Raw genomic sequence first — 18,029 nt, 5'->3', positions numbered from 1 at the left:
ATCATATAGCAGTAGCTGAAAAAGAAGTCGCCAAAACTAGCAAACGAAATCCTTATAATCTTCTTTCAAGAATTGAAAAAATTGATGATATGTTTTACGCATTTATTGATGATAACGATGAGCCCAAAACTTATGAGGAAGCGGTTTCATGTGAGTATAGTACGCGGTGGAAGCAAGCTATGGAGGAGGAATACAATTCTCTTATAAAGCACAAAACATGGCAGCTTGTCGTATTGCCAAAAGGAATAAATGCTATTTCTAATAAATGGGTGTATAAAATTAAGAAAAACAAAGTTTATTCAATCGAACGTTTTAAAGCTCGTTTAATTGTACGAGAGTTTACTCAAAAATTTGGTCAAGACTACGAAGAAACTTTTAGTCCAGTTGTTAAATTTACATCAATTAGATTAATAATGGCATTTTCAAGTATGTTTAGTTTTCACCTGACACAATTTGATATAAAAACTACCGTTCTATATGGCAAACTTGAAGAAGAGATATATGTACATGCAACAACCAGCTGGATATGACGGTGGATCTAGAAAGGTCTGCAAGTTGCACAAACGTTTATATGGACTGAAACAAGCCTCCAAATGTTGGAACAAGCATTTTAATGACATGTTAAATAAATCCAAGTTTAAAGCCAGTACTGCGGATAGCTGTGTATTCACAGAAGAAATATAATGATTGCAACGTTTCTTGGAAGAACTTCTGGCAAACGAAGAGATTTATAGACCAAAAATGTATTTGGACAATCAAAGTGCTATTAAACTAGTAAAGAACACACAATTTCATAAGAGAACAAAGCACATTGAAGTGAAATACCATTATATACGGGAAGTCTGCGACAGCAAGTTTTTTATACCCTCCACCATAAGATGGGGGGTATACTAATTTCGTCATTCTGATTGTAACTACTCGAAATATTCGTCTGAGACCCCATAAAGTATATATATTCTTGATCGTCGTGAAATTTTATGTCGATCTAGCCATGTCCGTCCGTCTGTCCGTCCGTCCGTCCGTCCGTCCGTCTGTCTGTCGAAAGCACGCTAACTTCCGAAGAAGTAAAGCTAGCCGCTTGAAATTTTGCACAAATACTTCTTATTAGTGTAGGTCGGTTGGTATTGTAAATGGGCCATATCGGTCCATGTTTTGATATAGCTGCCATATAAACCGATCTTGGGTCTTGACTTCTTGAGCCTCTAGAGTGCGCAATTTTTATCCGATTGGGATGAAATTTTGCACGAAGTGTTTTGTTATGGCATCCAACAACTGTGATAAGTATGGTTCAAATCGGTCCATAACCTGATATAGCTGCCATATAAACCGATCTTGGGTCTTGACTTCTCGAGCCTCTAGAGTGCGCAATTCTTATCCGATTTGAATGAAATTTTGCACGACGTGTTTTGTTATGACATCCAACAACTGTGCCAAGTATGGTTGAAATCGGTCCATAACCTTATATAGCTGTCATATAAACCGATCTTGTGTCTTGACTTCTTGAGCCTCTAGAGGGCGCAATTCTTATCCAATTTGAATGAATTTTGGCACGTAGTATTTTGTAATGATATCCAACAACTGTGCCAAATATGGTTCAAATCGGTTCATAACCTGATATAGCTGCCATATAAACCGATCTGGGATCTTGACTTCTTGAGCCTCTAGAGGTCGCAATTATTATCCAATTTGCCTGAAATTTTGTACGACGGATCCTCTCATGACCATCAACATACCTGTTTATTATGGTCTGAATCGGTTTATAGCCTGATATAGCTCCCATATAAATCGATCTCTCTATTTTACTTCTTGAGCCCACAAAGGCCGCAATTCTTATTCGAATTGGCTGACATTTTACACGGGTCTCCAACATATAATTTAATTGTGGTGCAAACCGGACCATATCTTGATATCGCTCTTATAGCAGAGCAAATCTTTTCTTATATCCTTTTTTTGCCTAAGAAGAGATGCCGGGAAAAGAACTCGACATATGCGATCCATGGTGGAGGGTATATAAGATTCGGCCCGGCCGAACTTAGCACGCTTTTACTTGTTTGAATTAACATATGTTCCAACAACAGAGCAATTGGCAGATATCTTCACTTAACCTCTAAAGAAGAACCGATTTAGCGATATCAAAGAAAAATTGAATATAAAAAATCGAATAAAAAAAATAAAAGTGGAAGTGTTGGAGAAATTTATTTCTATTGTTCGTATCTACTTTATATTAAAATACTCTGGTGTATGCTACAGAAAATAATTCAAGTAGGCTTTGTAAATTATTTTTCTTAGTATACATTTTTCTCAATAAAATATTTTAGTCTTTACAAATTCCTCAAACGACAAACAAGCTTTTTGAAATTTCTTAACAGCAACCCCCCAATTACTTGGACTCAATTTTTAATATGAAATTCGTACTCTACTCTTAAATACCTTTCATTTAAGGCCAATATTGTCTCGATCGGTCCACTTTTATTTTAAAGTGGTGCTTTTACAGTAAGGGTCCGCCCCCCTTGCGATATAAAAAATTTATATAGCCTATTGCACCTTCCGGACCACTCCCCACAATCTGCGATAATTTCAAAGAAATCGGTTTAGTCATTTTTGATTGTATACAGAACAAACAAATTTACAAACCCACAAACATACAAACTTTTAGACTATTGTGGAAGCTTGTCCCAGGGTAGGAGGGTTAAAAAAATAATACCGAAAACAGTCAAAGGTTAGTTCCTATATTTTAATTATTTGAAGGACAGACAACATGTCACAACAGTGGTGAAAAGTATATGATCAACTTTGAACTCACTCTACTGTACCTCTCGCTCTCTTTTTCTTTGTTCGGGTTTGGTTGGCTAATTATTAATTTTGTTGTTGGTGATGCTCACTGTTGATTCCCATCACATTGCCATCATTTTGTCTATTTTTCAATTCAATCGAAATTCCAGTTTTGTCAGCCTCTCTAATGTTACCGATGCGCATGGGTAAGCCTATGATGCTTACCCAAAAATATCAGAAAAAATTTTGAGCACTGGATATTCATTCAATAACAGTTGCGACAATAATCATTATCCATTTAAGACTTCAGTAGAAAAACTTACGGCCTAGACCACTAAATTAGTTTTTTTTTATTTTTGTACCCTCTATAATAAACTAATTTCGTCATTCCGTTTGTAAAACATCGAAATATTCATCTGAGACCCAACAAAATATAAATGTATATTTTTGATCGTCTTGACATTCTAAGTCGATTTAGCTATATCGTTCCGTCCATCTTTCGAAATCAAGGGATAAAGCTAGGCGCATGAAATTTTGCACAAATATTCCTATTAGTGTAGGTCAGTTTGGATTGTAAATGGGCCATATTGGTCTATATTTTGATATAGCTGCCATGTAAACCGATCTTGGATCTTGACCTCTTGAGCCCCTAAACGCCGAAATTCTTATCCGATTTGTCTCAAATGTTGTATAAGATATTTTTTTATGACTTCCAACATCTATGCTAAGTATGTTTCAAACCGGTTTAAAACTTGATATAAAAGGAGGCTTTTTATCTTTGAGCTAAATTTTCAATCAAACCCACTCCACAGCGCTTTCGCTTTCAAAACGAAAAAAATGCCACCTCTGTTACGTAACCTACTCTCCGATAGCTCTGATTCTGTGTACGTTCGTTGAGCCTTCCCCTCTAACAGTTAAGCACAAACTTGGATATTCGCTACTAAATAAATGTTTATCTATGGGAAATTTAAAAAGCATGTAAAAAGGCGTTAAGTTCGGCCGGGCCGAACATTGGATAAACCACCTTTCATCAAAATCCGGTGATAATTGCAAACCTTTTGTCCCATAGCAGTTATATCGAATTATGTTCCGATTTTGACCAAATACTAATAAGTACAAATCATTGTTTAATTGTGTATAACAAAATATTGGTCTATTTAGTAGCTATATCTACAAATAAACCAATCTGAACCATATACGACACGGATGTCAAAACCCCTAATATAAGTCACTGTGTCAAATTTCAGTGTAATCGGATTATAAGCGCCGTTTATGGGGCCAAGACTTTAAATCGAGTTATCGGTCTACATGGCAACTATATCCAAATTTGAACCGATTTGGGCCAAGTTGCAGAAAAATGTCGAAGAGCCTAACACAACGCACTGTCCCAAATATCCGCGACATCGGATAATAAGTGCGCCTTTTATGGGTCCAGAACCTTAGATCGAGAGATTGATCTATATCGCAGCTATATTCAAATCTGGACCGAACTGGGCCGAATTGAAGAAGAACGCCGAAGAGCATAACACAACTCACTGTCTCAAATTTCGGCGATATCAGACAATAAATGTGCCTATATTGCAGCTGTATCCAAATCTGGACCGATCTGGGCCAAATTGACGAAGGAAGTCGAAGGGCCTAACACAACTCACTGTCACAAATTTCAGCAAATTCGGGTAATAAATGTGGCTTTTATGGGCCTAAGACCCTAACGGTCTATAGGGCAGCTATATCCAAATCTGGACCAATCAGGCCCAAATTGAAAAAGGATGTCAAAGTGCCTAACACAGCTCACTGTATCGAATTTCAGCAATATCGGATAATAAATGTGGCTTTTATGGTCCTAAGACCCTAAATCGGCCGATCAGTCTGTATGGCAGCTATATCCAAATCTGGACTTATCTGGGCAAAATTCATAAAGGATGTCGATGGGCCTAACGCAACTCACTGTCCCAAATTTCAGCAAAATCGGATAATAAATGCGGCTTTTATGGGCCCAAGACCCTAAATCGGAGGATCGGTCTATATGGCAGCTATATCCAATTTTGAACCGATCTCAGCCAAATTGATGAATGATGTCGAAGGGCCTAACGCAACTCAATGTCCCAAATTTCAGCAAAATTGGATAATAAATGTGGCTTTTATGGGCCTAAGACCCTAAATCGGCCAATCCGTCTATATGGGGGCTATATCAAGATATAGTCTGATATAGCCCACCTTAACTTAACCTGCTTTTGGACAAAAAAAGAATTTGTGCAAAGTTTCAGCTCAATATCTCTATTTTTGAAGACTGTAGCGTGATTTCAACAGACAGACGGACAGACGGACGGACATGTCTAGATCGTCTTAGATTTTTACGCTGATCAAGAATATATATACTTATAGGGTCGGAAATGGATATTTCGATGTGTTGCAAAGGGAATGACAAAATGAATATACCACCATCCTTCGGTGGTGGGTATAATAATACAGCAATCAACCGCAACGAAACTCCTACATACAATGTTTCTTTATATTAGGGACCGATAGATTACCATAACAAAAATTAATGCTGCATGATCAATTTTTACCAATCTGCCCTCTCTCTGTTCCTGGTGGCGTCTCCATTCAGTTGATCCATTTGCAAACAGATGACGCTTTTCTAAATGTTAGCGCTGCCAGCTATAAGAGAAAGGTTTAAACTTTAGTACCCAAAATGTGTATAAAATAACTTAAAAGTTCTCCGTTCCATGTCGCCCCGGGTCCTTGCGCAAACACATATAAACTACTGAGAATTTGACATTTCTCCCATCTGTTAGAGATTTTTTGCTACTCGCTTAGAGCGGCTTAGCGCCTATAACATTGATCATCATGTGATAGTTGTCTATAACTGACTATATGGCTACCTGTTGAATAGTCATAATTTAGCCTTTTTAAATCAAATCAATTTGCCATATTAAACGATTCTCAGTGGTAAAGAACTAATTTGCCGTTCTTTATTTTAAGTGCGGTGGCAACAGTTCTTAGTAATTAAACCGTGTAAAACTTTTAATCATGAAAGTATCGCCCAGCAGCACGTTGTTTGGATTTGTCTGGGGAAATAGGCTCCTTGTCGATGAGCTAAACATGGCGGCCACCATGACCTTAAGGTTTGCAACTGCTCCTATAACTTTGGAGGTATGGCGGCAGTTTCCTGTTAGGTCATTATAACTGATCAACTATTTTGGGGTGAGGGGGTCCGTTAGATATTTGAGCAAAATCAAGATTTCATATTCGCAGTCCACAAAATTATACTTTGAATTGAACCCCATATTGTCATAATTGGTGTATACAGCCGTTTGGTAGGGGCGTACGACAATTGTGCGCCTCACTCCATCTGCCACTTGAGCACAAATTTGAATAACGCACTCTACTTAAAAATATCTATCACTTGATCCCCCATTACTGTAATAGGTCAAATAAACTATTGGAGGTGGCTTTAGGAAGTGAAGCACCACCTAGATTCTTGGACACAAAGTTTAATGCCATATTCGTAATCTGCTATCAAATACATTTCATTTGAGGCTCATCTAGCTATGATCGAATTATATTCTCATTTGGGGGTGGGGCGATCCCCAATTACATGGACCTCATTTTTTATGTGATATTCGTAGTCTAGTCCCGAATACATTTCATATGAGTCCCATATTGATATTAACGTCCAATATGTTTGTTTGGGGGAGTTTTTGGGGATGAACGACCCCTCGCATACATGATCTCAATTTTTAATACCATATTCGTATTGTACTCCCCAATACATTTCATTTGATACCCATATTGTCCCTATAGGTCCACTTTTGATTTTAAGAGGTGTGGTCCGGAAGGAACGGGGAAGGTCCGCTCCCTTCCAATATCAACAAATTAAAAAGCCTTTTCCTTCTTCCTGACCATTTTCCTAATCTACTCCCGAATATCTTTCATTCGAGTCCCATATTGTCATTATCGTCCAATAAACCTATTTTAGGAGGTTTTGTGGTCGGGGCGGCCCCCCAGTTACTTGAATCCAATTTTAATTATGAAATTATGAAATTCGTAGTCTACTCCTGAATATCTTTCATTTGAATCCCATATTGTCCCGATCGGTTCACTTTTATTTTGGGATCGTGCTTTTCGAGTACGGGGGAGGGTCCGCCCCCTACTGATATCAATAAATTATGTAGCCTATTGCTCCTTCCGGACCACACCCCACAATCTGTGAAAATTTGAAAGAAATCGGTTCAGCCGTTTTTGAGTCTATACGGAACAAACAAATTTACAAACCCACAAACATACAAAGATACACAAATTCATTTTTATATATATAGATAGATAAGATTCGGTCCAGCCGAACTTAGCACGCTTTTACTTGCACGAACTTAGCACGATTTTACTTCTACGTACCAAACTTCCGTCAAACCAATAAAACTTAAAGCTTCTAGGAACCGAACAAAGATGATCGAGAGACCGGTAATCGCGTGGACTTGCATGTAACCGATGTCTATCCTTGAGGTCAAGGGTTTTCGACACTGTTTGCAAGCAAACTCATTGATCCTCTTTTTGGCCGATGTTATGTGGTTCTTTTCGTTAAAATCCTGGTGAAAGCAGTTGCCGCAGAAATCACGACGTACCAGCAGTATATATGAAGTTGTGTCCAGTAAAGTCAGATTTGCCTCTGAGTTCCTTCAGGCAGGCGGCCCTGCTTGGCGGTTCGTCGGTCAACTTGTCTATATTCCTTCGAACTCTTTTTCTTTTCTTGTTTTATTTTGCAAAAACTAGGAATTTGAGACTGAAATTTATGTTTTCTTTTTACTTTAAAGTTACTGAAACGATAGTATCGATATATATTTGAAAAATATCGAGCGTTGCGAATATCGATATTTTGCGAGCTCTGTGCCTGACCCCAAAACGCCCTCAAAAAGACATATTGAACGATAATGTCAATATAGGACTCTAATGAAAGTTATTAGAGAGTAGATTACGAGTATGGCCTGGAAGGAGTAATAGGCTTCCGAATTTTTTGATATCGTAAGGAGTCGGACCCTCCTTACCCCGAAAGCACCACCCGGGTGAAGAGTATTAATTTGATAATAAACACTGGGTCAAGGTACCTAAGGCGCCGCCCCGACTCAAAACCCTCTTAAATATGCATATTGGATGATAATGACAATATAGGACTCACATGAAAGGCATTAGGAATTAAGGAAAATTTTGTCTAAATTTTAGTTTCATAGAAAAACTATAGAAATTTAAATCAATTTTTTGTATAGAAAATTTTGTGATTTTTTATAATGAAGATAGAAATAATTGTCAAAATTTTATTTATATAAAAAACTTTGTCACGTTGATTTTAATAGAAAAAGTTGTCAAAATTTTATTTTCCTTTTCCATTTGCATCTCCGATCATTGAGCTCGTCTCGAAAGAGAAACAAACGAAGATTGTAAAATTTAATGATCTTCTCCCTAAAGGCCGGTACTATATTCGGGTTTCGCGTTGAAACTCCATATAAAAAAACAAACGGAAAAATTTGCCGAAATTTGTTCGTTTCGTCATAACTTGTTTTTTCATCTAGGGTAAATTTACACTTCCGGTTTGTGAAAGAATGTATTGCGCTTTTGGTCTTGCAATTACTACAACAATATTTGGATAAAAGTGGAAGATGCTGACAAAATGGAAGATGCTGATAAACGAAATTTGTGCTTAATTAAATCGAATTATTTTTATAAATAAATTCTGCATTTGTCTCTTTTAAAATTGTTTTATGTTTAATTATATATTAATTACGAAGGGGTGGGTTTTTGTTGAAATTACAAAAACATACATATGTATGCTCGTAAGCAGCTGATAAATTGTTTGATGCCATATTATTTTTATATGTAAATGGCAACATTTTGACCAAAGAAAGCCAAAAAATTCAAATGTGGTAACCTTGTCAAACCACCGAAAGAACGATTTTCCGAAAATTTTCCGTAAAAAAGAACGTAGTACCAGCCTTAACCAGGCAAAAAACTTGAAAAAATCTTAATAGAAATTTTATAGACCAATGCAGACCATATTTGGCGTTTATAGCAGAGTGAGTATGCTCTTCAACTTTTGGAATAGTTGCGAAAAACTTCAACAAAATATCAAAATTTCTTCTACTAGCACAATCTTACCTTAAAATTACATTAAGATAAAATGTCATTAAATGCTCCTTTTAAGCCATTAGCGTTAAAATGGATTTTATATATTTCATATATATTTAGTTGATATGTTTTGTTCTTAGAAAAAACCCTATCCAAAATTTCAACCAAACTGTTGAATTGTATTATCAAAATTCACAGTTTGGTGCGGTTTATGGGCTGATGGCATCATTGGACCGTACACACAGCACGCGTAACAATATACTAATTGAGAGGCGAGTTCAGTGAACATATTATCTCACGTTCGAGACCGGTCAATTGGCCGCCTAGATCGTACGATTTAACGCATTTAGACAGACATACAGACAAGCCCGCTTCAATTGACACATTAAAAAACAACATTGAAGCATTTATTCGTGAGATACCGACCGCAATCTCGGAAAGAGTATGCCAAAATTGGGCTAAGCGGATGGACCATTTGTGGCGCAGTCACCGTCAACATTTGCGTCTGCAAACTTTTAATTATATGGACCGTACTATCGATTCAAATAAAGATTTCATGCATTTTTTTGAACTTTATGAGTTTTTTTTTTTTTTTTGAACGACTTTCCTATAGCTCTTTAAAAATCACCCTTTATATATGTACTTAGTTTGGCCTCAGATCAATATTTCGATGTGTTACAAACGTAATGGCGAAATTAGTATACCCCTACATTATGGTGGAAGGTATGAAAATATCAAAATTGTTTTATAAAAAAGTTTGTCAAAATTAATTTCATAGAAAATTTGGTGAAAATATAATTTTACGGAAATTTGTCAAAAAAAAGGTGCATTTAAAAGTTCAAAAAAGAATTGGTGAACAGCTAAAAACCTTCTCAACTATCAATTATAATCAACTCAAGTATTTAGTCAATGATAAGGCACTATGGTTTTATTGTCAGGTCAAGCGGACTTCACTGCCCATTTCACGGCACGGGATAGCTGTGAGTACCACACAGGCTGGAATATTGAGCTCCAATTAATGTGGTGTTAATTGCCGTCATGAGAAGCTTAGTTGCGAGCTACCGGGCGCTTCCACAGGTTGCGGATAGTGGAATCCTCCATACGGAGTAGCTGCTACGGCCATCGCGGACAATCAGCGGTATCGAGCGGAGAGTCTCAGTGAGAGGTCGGGCGGTACCGGCAGTCAGTGAGAGGTGTGGGGTACCATAAGGTGGCATGCAAAATTTCGCTTTAATTGGTGCACCCATCTCCGTTATCTGGCGTTTTTGAAAATGGAGGTATGGGGGAGGGTCCGCCCCACATCGGATTTCAAAAAATATAGTACCTCATTTTCACCGGAGGCTCAAATTCTATCATCTGTGAAAATTTCATAAAAATCGTTTCAGTGCTTTTGAGTCCATACAAAAAAACAAACAAACAAACAAAGCGCAACAATTTCATTTTTTTTTATAATAGACTAGCTGACCCGGGCCCGCTCCCTTTCGCCTTCTTTTACTTTATATGGGACAAAAATTTCCTTAGAATATTTATTTTCGACAATTAAAGATCTGTTAGTGAAAAACAATGCTTGACGAACAGTTTAACAATATAAGTGCCTTTATCTGAACCCACATGATCTTTTTTGGTCTACGAATTTATGTATAGATGTAAGGTGTACTCCATTCTTAAAATACTTTATGTCAGCCATGATGTCTCTCATGATGTCTGATTTAGGGATGTTTTCTGGGACGAGATGGTCCCCCAGACACTTGGCCCTTAAAAAATATCAGCATCGTGCTCTTCTTTCTAATACCATTTATTTAAACCCCATATTGCCATTGGTTTAGGGGATTTTACACGATGAGGCGTCCCCCAAACACATGGCTCCAAAATAGGTTATCAAATTCGTTTTCTAATCTCGAATACCTTTTATTTGAGCCACATATTGGGATGGTCGAAAAATGTTTACCCTTTGGGGGATGTTTGGGGAAGGGGTGATGCCCTGAATACATGGTCCCACATTTGGATATCAAATTGTTATTATTCTCCCAAATACCTTTATTTGAGCCCCATATTGCGATGGTCAGTAAAAAATTGCTGTTTGTGAGGTATTTTAGGAAAGGGGCCCAGAAAATTGGCCCCGAAAGTGGGTATTAATTCTTGCTCTACCCCCAATACCTTTCATCTAATCTTCACATTGACATGGTCGGTAAATATGCCCGATTTAGGGGTGGTTTGGGGATTGGGGTGGTCCCCCAAACACTAAACCCGGAAAATATATCAGCAACGTGCTCTATTCTCATATATCTATATATGATTTAATTGAGCCTTATATTTTCATAGGCCGCAAAATTGGATATCAAATTCGTTTTCTAATTTCATTTAAACTCTTTATTGCAAAAGTCAGGAAATATGTCCGTTTTGGGGTATTGGCCCTAAAAACTATGAATATTTAATTCCAGTCTCTTTAAAACCCAAATTGTCTTGGTGAGCAAATATGTCCTATTTGGGACATCCGCTACACAGTTGGCCCATAATGTTGATATCAGATACTTGGTCTACTCCCACTTACCTTTAATTTGAGCCCCATATTACCATAGTCGGCAAACATGACCGGCTTAGGGGGTGTTTTGCGGGATGGGCGGCCACTCAGTGAGTTGGCCTTGAAAATATATATCGGATTCGTGTTCCACTTTAAAAACCCTCTTATTTGAGCCTCATATTGGGTGGTGTTGTGTGGGTGGGGTGGCCCCATAGACAGTTTTCCCAAATATTGATATCATATTCGTGCTTTACTCCCAAAGACCATTCATTTGAGTCCCATATTGCTATGGTCGTAAATTTGTGCCCTTTGGGGGATGTTTTTGGTGAGAGGAGGCCCCCCAAACACTTGGTCCCATATTTAGATATCAGATTCGTATTCTGCATTCAAATACCTTTTATTTAAGCCCCATATTCCCATGGTCAGTAAATAAGTCCTGTTTGAGGGGTGTTTTGGGAAAGGGGTGGACTCCCAGAAACGTGGTCCCATATTTGGATATCAGATTCGTATTCTACTCGCAAATACCTTTCTTTTGAGTCCCATATAGCCATGGTCGGTAAATATGTCCGATTTAGGGGTGTTTTGGGGCTTGGGGTGGTTCCCCTAACACTTGGTCCGACATATGGATATCAGATACGTTTTCTTATCCTAAATACCTTTCTTTTGAGTCCCATATTGTCGTGATTGGTCTATATATATATTTGGTAAGTTTTAGGTGGGGCGGCCCCCTAGGTACCCCATCCGAAATTTGGACACAAATTTTTATTTTTAGGGTACTATATGAGAGCACACAAAATTTCGCTTGCATCGCACCACCCATCTCCGAGATCTGGCGTTTCTGAAAATTAGGGGGAGGGTTACCCCCCCCCCCCGCACGCTTCAGATATCAAAAAATTTAGTACCCTATTTTTACCACGGGGTCATTATGCACCATCTGTGAAAATTTGAAGAAAATCGGTTCAGCCGTTTCTGAGTCTATAAGGAACATACAAACAAACAAACCTATTGGGTTGCCCAAAAAGTAATTGCGGATTTTTCATATAGTCGGCGTTGACAAATTTTTTCGCAGCTTGTGACTCTGTAATTGCATTCTTTCTTCCGTCAGTTATCAGCTGTTACTTTTAGCTTGCTTTAGAAAAAAGTGTAAAAAAAGTATATTTGATTAAAGTTCGTTGTAAGTTTTATTAAAAATGCATTTACTTTATTTTAAAAAATCCGCAATTACTTTTTGGGCAACCCAATACAAACAAACACAAATTGGTTTTTATATATAAGAAGACTAGAAAAATAAAAATCTCCACATGTACGAGTACGCAGTTTAAAGAATCCATATTTATTGCGAAGTTTGATTAAACTTAAAGGAAATACAAAGAAGCTTTACATTTCTAATATAAGATTCAACATTTCAAAATAATACCATGGACATACTATGTACTAAAACGTTGTAGGGCCAATAATACAAAATTACGAAACACAAATACATGTTTTGTTTGGTCTTTAATTGATAAGGCGGCTAATGCCAACGTCGGCGTTGTATCGAAACTTCATCCAGAATACCATTGGGACCACATTGAACTTCATGCTGTCGCCTTTGGCCATTAGATCATTTATTTGGTTAATCCACTTCTGTACGACGATTTTATGATACTCTCTCAACTCGTAAAGCTCTATAATCATCTTTGTCCTATCGAAGTGTGCATCTTTTTTTTCACCACCACCTGCTGCTGCCTTGTCAACACCGTTACCTTTCTTGTTATCACTGCCAACGGTTGCTTCCTCGCCAATTGTGCCATCGTCACTCTCAACATTTTCCTTACCAATTTTCAAATTGTCAAGTTTCCGGGTACATTCTTCGGTAGTTTTCTTGGAGTCCATCTTTTCCTTTGCTTCCCCTTCGATATTTTCGGACATTTCTTTGATGTTAACGTCTATTTGAAGGATGTTATACTTGACCTGGTTAAGTTTATTTGTCATTTTAAATATGTCTTCAAATAAGTTTATGGAGGCAAGCTGCAAATAAGGTTCTGGCTTATTTTCGTAGAGTATATCAAGAAAGTCTTGAAAATCCTTTTCCGTCTTCTCCAGTACAGTCTTAATTACAGTTTTGTAATCAGAACCAAGTTTCGACGACATATTTCCTCTTTCTACGCAGTACGACTAACGCATTAATTTGTAACTTCTAAGAAATCTCTACTGCCGATGTACACAAATGTCTTTTCTGGAATAAACTTAGCCGAATGGGATTCACACAATTAGAACTTTGAACGGACGCAGACTAATTAAGAGTTGCCAGTTTAGTAAATTAATCGATTAATGGGGAGTTCACATGGCACATTAAGATGTGTGGTCATTGTAATAGTTGCTATGTTTTATTTTAGAATAGGGCCGATTAAGCTAGCCATAGACGAACGATAAATTCGAGCAATTTGTTGGGTTTGTGGTCGCGTTTTTACGTCTGTGGGGTAGTTTGCGAACAAATTGCAAGTTTTTGAAAATTTTCAAAAACTTGCAATTTGTTGGCAAACAAATCATACGTGTGTGGGCTACTGCGCAAATTTTAAGCCATTTTGCCATTTCAGTTGCTCTTCAACCATTGTAACGAAAGGTCGTGTAGTGCACACAAAAAATGGCAAGCAAAGACTTTATGATAGAATTTTTTGATGTGTTAAAAAATGAAAATGCCATTTGGCAAACAAAAAGTGAAAAATATAAAGACAAATTAGAAAAACAAAAATCATGGGAAAAACTCGTAACAAAATGGAAAGAGGTTGATAAAAATGCTTCGGTGGACCTAGTAAAAAAAAAATATAATTGCCTACGAACAACGTACAGAAGGGAGCTGCAGAAGATGCGCAAAAGCGAAAGGTCAGGTGCAGGTGCTGAGGATATATACGTGCCGTCGCTGTGGTATTTTGACCATCTTAATTTTTTGCTCGACCAAGAGACACAGTTGGAAGGCATTTCTACGTTTGATGAGACGTTTGACGCAGAAATTGAAAAGGTAAGTAAATTGTGCTTGTGTAATAGAATATTTATTTGTGTATGTAATTTATTATTTTCAGTCTCTAAATGCATAATATTTTCATTTTTAGGAACCAAAGAAAAAAAAATTCGATCCGACAGATTTTCTAGAAACGGCTGTCGACCATCTGAAAAAAACTGTCCCAAAAGCAAATAAGGACGAGGCAGATATTTATGGTGAAGCGTGGGCAGTAACATTCCGCAAATTAAGGCCGGAGCAAAAAATATATGCAAAAAAGGTGATGGACGAAGCCCTTGTGTACGCGCAACTAGGCAATCTGACGCTACAAAGTTCCGTGAGCCTTGGGCAGCAACAAGTACAACAACAAGTTTACTTGCAAGTGCAACCACGGAAACCTATGTCCAATTTTCACCACAACAACCAAAACTCAAAGCCTTACGCGTCTGCTTCCTCAACATATTCGTCTTTTTCCGCAATTTCACCTCATGGAACACCATCACCTTCACCAGTTTTATCAACAAGGCCACCCAGTCGCTTCCACTTTTCGGATGAATCGGCAACGCCGTTATATGCGACACCAACACCTTCACCTGCTTATTCAACAGTGTCATCCCACCACAGCACCCACTTAGATGAAACCGTGCATATAATACCTGACGAGGTAGTGCCATCAGAAAATGCATTTCAGCAGCTTTTTGACACGTTAGAATATGAATAGCATTTTTTTGTGTGTTTAAATCGACTAACCCCCAAAGTATTTAATGTAATTAATAACTAAAACTGAATTAATGAATTTATTTATTTTTTATTTTTATAGATTTAAGAGATTTAATGTAAATAAAATATTTGTTTGTTAATAGCTCCCATCTAATTACTTTCAAGGACATTTTTTTGCTGGGTTTTAATGGTGACTGGTTTTAGGAGGCATTGTACTGCCAGGGTACGGCACCAACGCTGTTAAAATAGTTGCTCAGTTTGTGCCGAACATTTTTCGCGTTATTTGACGAATTACCATGAGCAATTGGTTCCAAGTCAGTCAAATTTAAATTCTCTTCATTCTCACTGCGTTTCAAGTATATATTTGAATTTTTAAAACATAAGTAATTATGCAAGTAGCAGCAGGCAAGAGTTATAATTGAAGCCTTTTCGGGGCACAAATTAATTGTTGTGTGCAGAATTCTAAAACGGTTCGCTAAAATTCCGAACGCATTTTCCACTATTCGTCGAGCTCTCGATAGTCGGTAATTGAATATAATTTCCTCCTCTGTTAAGTTGTGCCGACTGTAAGGCTTCATGAGGTTCTCTAAAAGTGGGAAGGCGTCGTCTCCAACAATAACATATGGAACCACATCTTCGGTTAACGGTAACATTTCCGGGGCTGGCAAATTCAATCCATAATCGTCGTACATTTGCTTTAACTTCGACTGAGCAAAAACACCTGCATCTGAACATCTTCCATTTATTCCAACCTCGACCATTAAAAACTCATAATTTGCGCCCACCAGTGCCATCATCACAATACTGAAGTTTTTCTTGTAATTGTAGAAGTACGAGCCAGATTTAGACGGTTTCACTATATTCACATGCTTTCCGTCGATGGCTCCCACGCAGTGGTTAAAATTCCATCTATTTTCGAAGTCATTGGCAATTGTTTTCCATTCATCAGAGTTGCGTGGCATCTAAAAATAAAATATTTATAAAAAAATAAAATAAACTGCAACCAGAATTTGATATTAACATTTTCACTTACCTTAATAAATGGTTTTAGTGCTGCAATAATAGCTTTCGACGTCTCCAATATGATTCCACCAAGACTTTGGGCCGATATTTTGGTTAGAAATTTAAGGTCCTCATAGCTTTGCCCAGAAGCAAGGAAGCGTAACGTCGCTGAAAGTCTTTCATTTGGCGTAATAGCGTCACGCATCACTGTGTCCTCCTTTTTTATTGCTGGCGTTACCCACCTTAATAGTTCTTCATAGGTATCTACATCCATGCGTAAAAAATTTTTATAATCCCTTGGAGTAAGCATTTCCATATTTTTGAGCGTTGCTACATGGGAATGCTTTTTTCTTTCGAGCAGCCACTCTTCACTCCATTTTCTTTTTCTTTTTTTTTCGATTTTTTTCTTTTCTTGTTTTTTATGTTCTATGTCGAAACATGTATATATAATTAAAAGCGCAGCTGCATCAGCCGCTGCATCGTCGCACATGTTTTTTTAAGTTTCCTATCAAAAGAAAAAAAGAAAAGAAAAGAAAAGCACAAACCGAAGTTCAAACACAAAATGAACATCATCCGCTTCGTAGCATATGCTTACTCTTCAACGTCAGCCGAATTATGATTTGTTCGAGCGTGTGTGGAGAAACGGTATGCAATAAATCGCAGCAATAAATTTGCAAATCACACCAACAAATCGTTCGTCTATGGCTAGCTTTACCGCATCAAGGTGGATTCAAAAAAGTGGTCTCACGCGAACAGCTGAAAACAGCCGCACGGACAAAATGAAAAACATGGTTCAATCAAAAAAGTTTGCTGAAATCGGACCTACAAACGAATTTGTGAAATTGATTAGCAATACAAAATTCCATGACATAATTACCAGGTAGTGTACCGTAAACAGCTGAGTACAATTTTTCTCGGGAAGTGCACTATCTGTCAACGAGTGCTAGTTGTATGTGTGTATTATAGTTAAGAACCATAACACACACAAACAACGACAAATGGCGCGAATTTGTAACATACTCAAAATCAGAGTTTCACTAATCACTGATTTTGACGGATATTGCACTTAATATTTTGATTTTGGGCAACTGCCACTACCTGTAAATGAGTATATCTTGCAAAAATCCAATTAAAGCAGTTATTAAACCTCTTTAAATCCGGATTTAATGGCTCGATCATCTGATTTCTCTTTATAAAATCAGCTGACGAGAGCCTTAAATCCCCATTTAATAAGCAGTTTAAACGGGGTTTCAACGGGTTTATAAATGCTAAATCCTATGTTTTTTTGCTGGTTTTATTAAACCCAGTTTACACTGCCTGCTCATTAAATCCGGATTTAAGGTTCTCGTCAGCTGATTTTATGAAGGGAAATCAGATGATCGAGCCATTAAATCCGGATTTAAAGAGGTTTAATAACTGCTTTAATTGGATTTTTGCAAGATATACTCATTTACAGGTAGTGGCAGTTGCCCAACAACAAAATGTTAAGTGCAATATCCGTCAAAATCAGTGATTAGTGAAACTATGATTTTGAGTATGTTACAAATTCGCGCCATTTGTCGTTGTTTGTGTGTGTTATGGTTCTTAACTATAATACACACATACAACCAGCACTCGTTGATAGATAGTGCACTTCCCGAGAAAAATTGTACCCAGCTGTTTACGGCACACTACCTGGTAATTATGTCATGGAATTTTGTATTGCTAATCAATCTAATAACTCAATCATTTGTTTTCCCTTTATAAAATCCGGATTTAAAGAGCACTGTAAACGGGGCTTTAACAAAAATAAATCCCATTTTTGCAGGATTTATTTTTGAATCCCAAATAAAACCTATTTAAATGACGGGTGAGACTACCTCCAAATATTTGGCCTCAAAATTGGATATAAAAAAAATCGTTTTTGCTATCAAA

At 37.4% G+C, this 18,029-nt stretch overlaps 2 protein-coding genes and 1 long non-coding RNA gene across 3 annotated transcripts; 2 read left to right on the top strand and 1 right to left on the bottom strand.

Annotated features, from left to right (window-relative positions):
* Window positions 1-8,115: 8,115 nt before the first annotated feature.
* LOC131994713 (uncharacterized) lies at window positions 8,116-8,521 on the top strand. The gene is made up of 2 exons (XR_009396870.1): window positions 8,116-8,239; window positions 8,340-8,521. It is a non-coding gene; the product is annotated as an uncharacterized LOC131994713 (long non-coding RNA).
* A 5,323-nt stretch (window positions 8,522-13,844) lies between these two features.
* On the top strand, window positions 13,845-15,207 carry LOC131994692 (uncharacterized). The gene is made up of 2 exons (XM_059361503.1): window positions 13,845-14,414; window positions 14,506-15,207. The coding sequence occupies exons 1-2, from the start codon at window positions 14,040-14,042 to the stop codon at window positions 15,112-15,114; spliced, it is 984 nt and encodes a 327-aa protein (XP_059217486.1). The 5' UTR covers window positions 13,845-14,039; the 3' UTR covers window positions 15,115-15,207.
* Window positions 15,182-16,821, bottom strand: LOC131994688 (uncharacterized). Its single transcript, XM_059361499.1, has 3 exons — window positions 16,711-16,821; window positions 16,147-16,620; window positions 15,182-16,075 (listed from the first exon to the last, which is right to left on the bottom strand). Exons 2-3 carry the CDS (start codon window positions 16,603-16,605, stop codon window positions 15,314-15,316), a joined length of 1,221 nt encoding a protein of 406 aa, XP_059217482.1. The 5' UTR covers window positions 16,606-16,620; window positions 16,711-16,821; the 3' UTR covers window positions 15,182-15,313.
* Between the last annotated feature and the right edge of the window lie 1,208 nt (window positions 16,822-18,029).

Source organism: Stomoxys calcitrans, chromosome 1 (assembly GCF_963082655.1).
Source record: "Stomoxys calcitrans chromosome 1, idStoCalc2.1, whole genome shotgun sequence".
Lineage (NCBI taxonomy): Eukaryota > Metazoa > Arthropoda > Insecta > Diptera > Muscidae > Stomoxys > Stomoxys calcitrans.
This window is presented reverse-complemented; position numbering and strand designations above follow the sequence as displayed.

Bases quoted from the DNA above. Each gene is read 5' to 3' on its own strand.
- LOC131994692 (XM_059361503.1), top strand. From the start codon at position 14,040: ATGGCAAGCAAAGACTTTATGATAGAATTTTTTGATGTGTTAAAAAAT. The intron at 14,415-14,505 runs GTAAGTAAATTG...TTTCATTTTTAG, and splicing joins TTGACGCAGAAATTGAAAAG to GAACCAAAGAAAAAAAAATT.
- LOC131994688 (XM_059361499.1), bottom strand. From the start codon at position 16,605: ATGTGCGACGATGCAGCGGCTGATGCAGCTGCGCTTTTAATTATATAT. The intron at 16,076-16,146 runs GTAAGTGAAAAT...TTTTATTTTTAG, and splicing joins CACTAAAACCATTTATTAAG to ATGCCACGCAACTCTGATGA.